The sequence below is a fragment of the Penaeus japonicus genome, unplaced genomic scaffold, assembly GCF_977035675.1.
Source record: "Penaeus japonicus unplaced genomic scaffold, GWHDUDI00000001_assembly GWHDUDI00000010, whole genome shotgun sequence".
Lineage (NCBI taxonomy): Eukaryota > Metazoa > Arthropoda > Malacostraca > Decapoda > Penaeidae > Penaeus > Penaeus japonicus.
The window spans coordinates 28047408-28052407 of NW_028234412.1; the positions used below are offsets into that span (position 1 = coordinate 28047408).

The window sequence follows — 5000 nt, forward strand, 5'->3', positions numbered from 1 at the left end:
AGATGCCAGCATTTCAAATTGGGCGACATATGCCTCCCAGGCCACCTTCCCGTCGTATTCCGCCAGTTTACGCCTCACAGAATGTCTGGAGGCCGAGGGGCTGCGGGGTGGAGAACGCGTGCCGTGAACTAACACGCCCGGAGGGGAGGGAGGGGGTGAGGGAGGCAACGAGGCGGGTTGACCGGGTCCGAGTTTGCCGCCACCTGTACCCAAGGGAGCGGTTCCGATAGGTCCCCAGCCTCCTGCAGCGGCCACCGGCTCCGACACGACGCTGCGAGGCCCGGGGGTTCCCTGCCACGGACCCCAGGCAGACCCCAGTAAATCTGACACTCTGGCATCTGTTGCCAGAACCTCGTCTGCCTTCTCCGCGTGCGACGTTGCTGCCTCGTGACGCCGCCTTTCTGCTTTCACCTCCTCCCTCAGGCCCTGAACCTCACCTTTCAGAGTCTGCACCTCCTCCAGCAGTTCACTCTTCACGTTGTCGGTGTACTGCTGAGTTTCCATCTTCACAGATGCGAGATTGCCCTGTAGCACCTCAACAAGATGGCAGAACTGTTCCTCTGCCTTCCTTGCCTGCATCTCAACGAGATGCTGCGCCTGCTCCTCTGCTTTCCTTGCCTGCATCTCGACGAGATGCTGCGCCTGCTCCTCTGCCTTTTGTGCTATTTCCTCCCTCATACCGGCCAGCATGGAAATGATCAGGTCCATCTGGCTCGGCTTCACCTCACTCGTGCCTGCCTCCTCTCCCTCATGGCTGCCGCCATCTTTGGACGCCATGATCAATCGGTGTGTCTCTCTGTTCAATTATCACAGATCCCACTCCTGACACCAATGTTACGCCGGCCGCCTCGTCTATCTGCCACCAACACGAGGCAGGCTAGGCAGACGGCGTGATAACCACAGGGTCGTGAACACAGAACAGCTCCAAGAGGCACCGAACACCACAGCGTCCCAGAACACCACGAGGGGCCACACCACGTGGCAAGGCAGGGCACGCAATAAACACACTCTAAAACATCTATCCTTTATTTCCACTAGTTCTTTACCCGTACACTTTCTATAGGCACCATACAGGGGGGTAAGCAGCACATCACACTGCACAATACAGCTATAATAACAGGGCAACAAAGTATATCAGGTCACAAGGGGCACACGCGAGGTCTTCCCAGGGGCAGCAGCTAACTGCGTCTGTCCTGGCCTCGTTCCTTCCGCGCCGCTTGCCCAGACATTACGTCATGTTTGTCCAGCTTACATCAGTTTATTAGTAACACATGTTTCGCACAGAGACAAAGACCCACTGGCGTAGCACTATATATATATATATATATATATATATATATATATATATATATATATATATGTATATATATATGTATAGTGTGTGTATTTCTTTTGGAAGCCTCTTGAAATACAGCTTTTTATCCTCAACTCACACTAAAACCGAAATCTTAGGCTACAAAAACAATCCATTCACCAAATCCTATTCGCCAAATCCTATTCGTTAACTTCTATTCGCTAAATTCATTTTCGCTGAATAGGCTTCGCTAAACCGCGTTCACTCTCAAGCTCAACGAAACGCAATCTCGTCTGAGAGTGCAGAAGAACATTAGACAAATGCATTAATTTCCCGCCTCCAACAGCTCTTCTAAGACCCTGTGAGTGCTTAATAACCATGTTCATTAATCATTTAACGCACTAAATAGTATTGGTAATGCTGCCATGTTGTGCTAAGGCAGTTTAAAGTGGAACATTTAAGGAACTTTAAGGAACTGATAAGGAAATTCGACTTCTCGGTGGTGTGAATTAAGACCTATTTTAGATCTTGTGGGTGAAGTTATGTAATCGATAGTTTGATATGTTATTTATGATTGATATGGTTATTTCTTGTAGTATAAAGAGAACGTGGTTTTTGAAAGAGATGGAAGAGTTAGTCGTTGTTATGGTGAGGTTTTATGATTCGGGTTTAATTATGTGTTTTATTTCACCGTGATTTAGGAATTTCAGATCGTTATCGCGTAAATATATTTAGATGATCTAAGTATTTCTTATAAGCAGTAACTCACTAACCCTCTATGATTGAGGAAAGATTTCGACATTAGAAACCTTTGGCCTTGACTTTGCTCTCGATGATGTGTTCTAATTTGAAACTTACTAATACCATGCATTGTCATGCTTATTAAGCTTCTTTTTATATTTGGCTTCTGTTCGTTGTTCATTAATGTAACTTCTGTGTACATCAGTACTCATGTTGAAAACCCTTAAATAGTTCACTCAAGAAGATGAAGATGAATAAGGTATACATACATACATACAAGAGAATAAGAATTAAAAATAAAGACGAAACAAGTTTTATTAATGTGACAATATACAGTACCAGAGTTCGATACTATTACGGACATTTATGTTACTATGAAAGTTGTGTGCTTTAGAAGTAAAGTTTCCATATATTTTTTTAAACACAGAACTGTTTTAGATAAATACATTATAAATAATCCTTAAGTATATCAATTTATTGAAAGAAATAGCAAATTTCCATTTAATTCACTATATAATTTTATGTTATTAGCTTTAGGCTTTTTAGATTTTTCTGAAATGTAATGATTATGATGGAAAAGTTAATGCATTTTATTTTAACCCTCTATCCCAGTAATAAGTTTGTTGACTACATTTACAAGCCGACATGTAAATGCAATCTTCATTGTTCCCAAACACTGTATAAAGTGTTCCTTGGCAGCATAATATTGAATGGAATTGTATATTTTATATTAACTTCAGAATTTGCTTCAATATGCAAAACAGAATTATTTGCATGATAGACGCATCCTATTGCAGCAAAGGGATCATAAGCTCTTTTGCAAGTATGTTGTGGCCAAGTAAAAAGGAATGCATTCAGGCCACAGGATGTCAAGTAATTTACTTTGTTTCCTTGTCAGTCCTGTGAGGAACCATGAGTACAGAAGAAGGACCGGCAGTGATTCGCCAGAATTTGGTAAGCATTGTTTAATTCTTGTTCAGGCAGATTCTATGGTTTGCTAGAGGACCTGAGGCTTTTTATTATTATATTATATATGTATGAAAGTTTTTGTTATTGTCAAGTTGAGAACTGATACTGCTTACATTATTTGCCATAGAGATTTTGGCATCATTTATTCACAACACCTGGGAGCAATATGGCACACACCAGATTGACTGATTTAGAGAGTAGGGTCTCAGTTTATGGAAATTATTTAGGTATCATGATATCTCCATATAAAAGAGGTTAATTGCACAAGAAATTGTTTTCTGAAAGTTTCATTTTCTGTCATTTATTGCCATGCGCAGACAGTTAAATATCATGATTGAACAGATTTTAGGATGTTAGGCACAGAATCACGGAACACATTTAATTATTTTACAGGTAAATCAAAATACTAATAAGAATTAGTAAGAATAGCAGTGATACATTATATTCTCAGGTGGATGAAGCAGCCAAATTCCTGGTAAATCCAAGTGTGATTGGTCATGGTGCTGATAAAAAGAAGGCGTTCTTGAGGAAGAAGGGCTTGAGTGAAGCAGAGATCGAGGCGGCTTTTGGGAAAGTTCAAGTCCCTGGTGTGAGTATGCTCAACTAGAATCATCATTTACTCGAGGTGGAAGAAGAATGCATCAACAAATTGGACTTGTTTTGGAATCTTACAAGTATTTTTGTCATGTTTTTAAATGGCTATGATTTTTAGTGTGACACTAATGTAGTTAGATAATAATTGGATTAGGATGTTCAGTTATGAACATTGCTAAAAAGACTAAAAGGATACCATAGCTTATTGAGAGAACATGATGAAAGAATCTGCTCCATATCTCCTTCCCTTTAAACTGGCCTGGAAGGGTAACTTAAACAAAGACTATCATTTCCCACTTACTTATGATAACGTAGAAATATCTTTGTATAATCCACGGTCAATATACCTATCCTACTATACTCTCTGTTCATTCTGTTGATCAAAAACAGGGAACAGAATATATTCTTTGAACCTTCTATTCATTGACAGGTCATTCCAGTAGGAGCTGTGGTGCCCTCACAAGGCTCTCAATTACCTGTTCCCGCATATGCAGTGCAGCAGCCTCCGACATTGTGGGTGAAAGTACGCGACATTTGTAACTTTGTCCTCATCTTGACTGGAGCATCATATGGAGTCTTCTATTTGTATAAGGTGAGAGGGGATAAATAGATGACATATGATACTGAATTTGATAATGGTGATGATAGAAGTAGTAGTGATAATAACAAACAGCATGACATGAATGAGGATGTTATTACCAAAGAAATTATCACATGGGGATTCATTCTCCCCCCCTTTTTTTCGCAGTCTTCATGCAATTCTTATTTTGCATTATGTACAGCCTCTCACATGGGACCATGCTTTTCTGTACACAACAGCAAATATGACAATGTTGACACTGTCTGGTTTGCTTCTCTCATAGTAATTCTGGCTTTAGATTGAGAAGAAAAAAAATATGGAAAATATTGTAAGAATTAGACAATTAAAGTGCTGTTAAATGAAATCCAGCATGCAATATTGTGTTCTGTCTCTTGATTATTGTATTACATCATGCTTTTATCTTCTTTCTAAAATGTCGCTAAGGAAATCATTATGGTTCCCAAATGCTGCAAAACCAGTGCTATTTAGATAGAAAAGTACACCCCAGTATTCTATATATACCTATATAGTATGGTATCCAACATCTAATTTGTATAACATCTTATTTATATCAGAATGCATTACAGAATAATTTTTTCTCCTATAGAAATATCTGGGACCCCTTTTGACGGGCAGAAAAGAGAAAACTGTTGAAGAGAGCATGATTGAGCTGCAGCAGTCAGTTGTGTCTGTCCTAAAAGAGGTCCAGACAACTCTAGCTTCTCTCGAGCAGACCTTGAGTGCTCAGAGCTTAAGGATCCAGGTAAAACTTTCAATCCTTTGCTCAGAATGACTTTTCATCTAATGGTTTTATGATTTTTC

General features: G+C 40.1%; 3 protein-coding genes across 4 annotated transcripts in view; 1 reads left to right on the forward strand and 2 right to left on the reverse strand.

Annotated features, from left to right (window-relative positions):
• Positions 1-1331, reverse strand: part of LOC147471167 (uncharacterized) — a 3192-nt gene extending 1861 nt beyond the window's left edge. The window contains exon 1 of the mRNA XM_086541137.1: positions 1-1331. This exon is cut by the window's left edge and continues 1861 nt beyond it. Within this exon, the coding sequence (XP_086397263.1) occupies positions 1-777 (777 nt within the window). The 5' untranslated portion in view covers positions 778-1331.
• The window catches only part of LOC122266190 (uncharacterized), a 438286-nt gene that overhangs the window by 212997 nt on the left and 220289 nt on the right, over positions 1-5000 (reverse strand). The gene's annotated exons all lie outside the window — the stretch shown is intronic.
• Pex14 (peroxisomal biogenesis factor 14) overlaps positions 1540-5000 on the forward strand; it is a 13027-nt gene continuing 9566 nt past the window's right edge. Inside the window, exons 1-5 of one of the 2 annotated variants that reach the window (XM_043032254.2) lie at positions 1540-1655; positions 2934-2989; positions 3456-3593; positions 4029-4190; positions 4786-4941. In XM_043032254.2, coding sequence (XP_042888188.2) covers positions 2948-2989; positions 3456-3593; positions 4029-4190; positions 4786-4941 — 498 coding nt within the window. In that variant the 5' untranslated portion in view covers positions 1540-1655; positions 2934-2947. Of the gene's footprint in view, positions 1656-1805; positions 1825-2933; positions 2990-3455; positions 3594-4028; positions 4191-4785; positions 4942-5000 lie in introns of those variants that run through there. The other variant, XM_086541136.1, reaches the window with a different exon arrangement.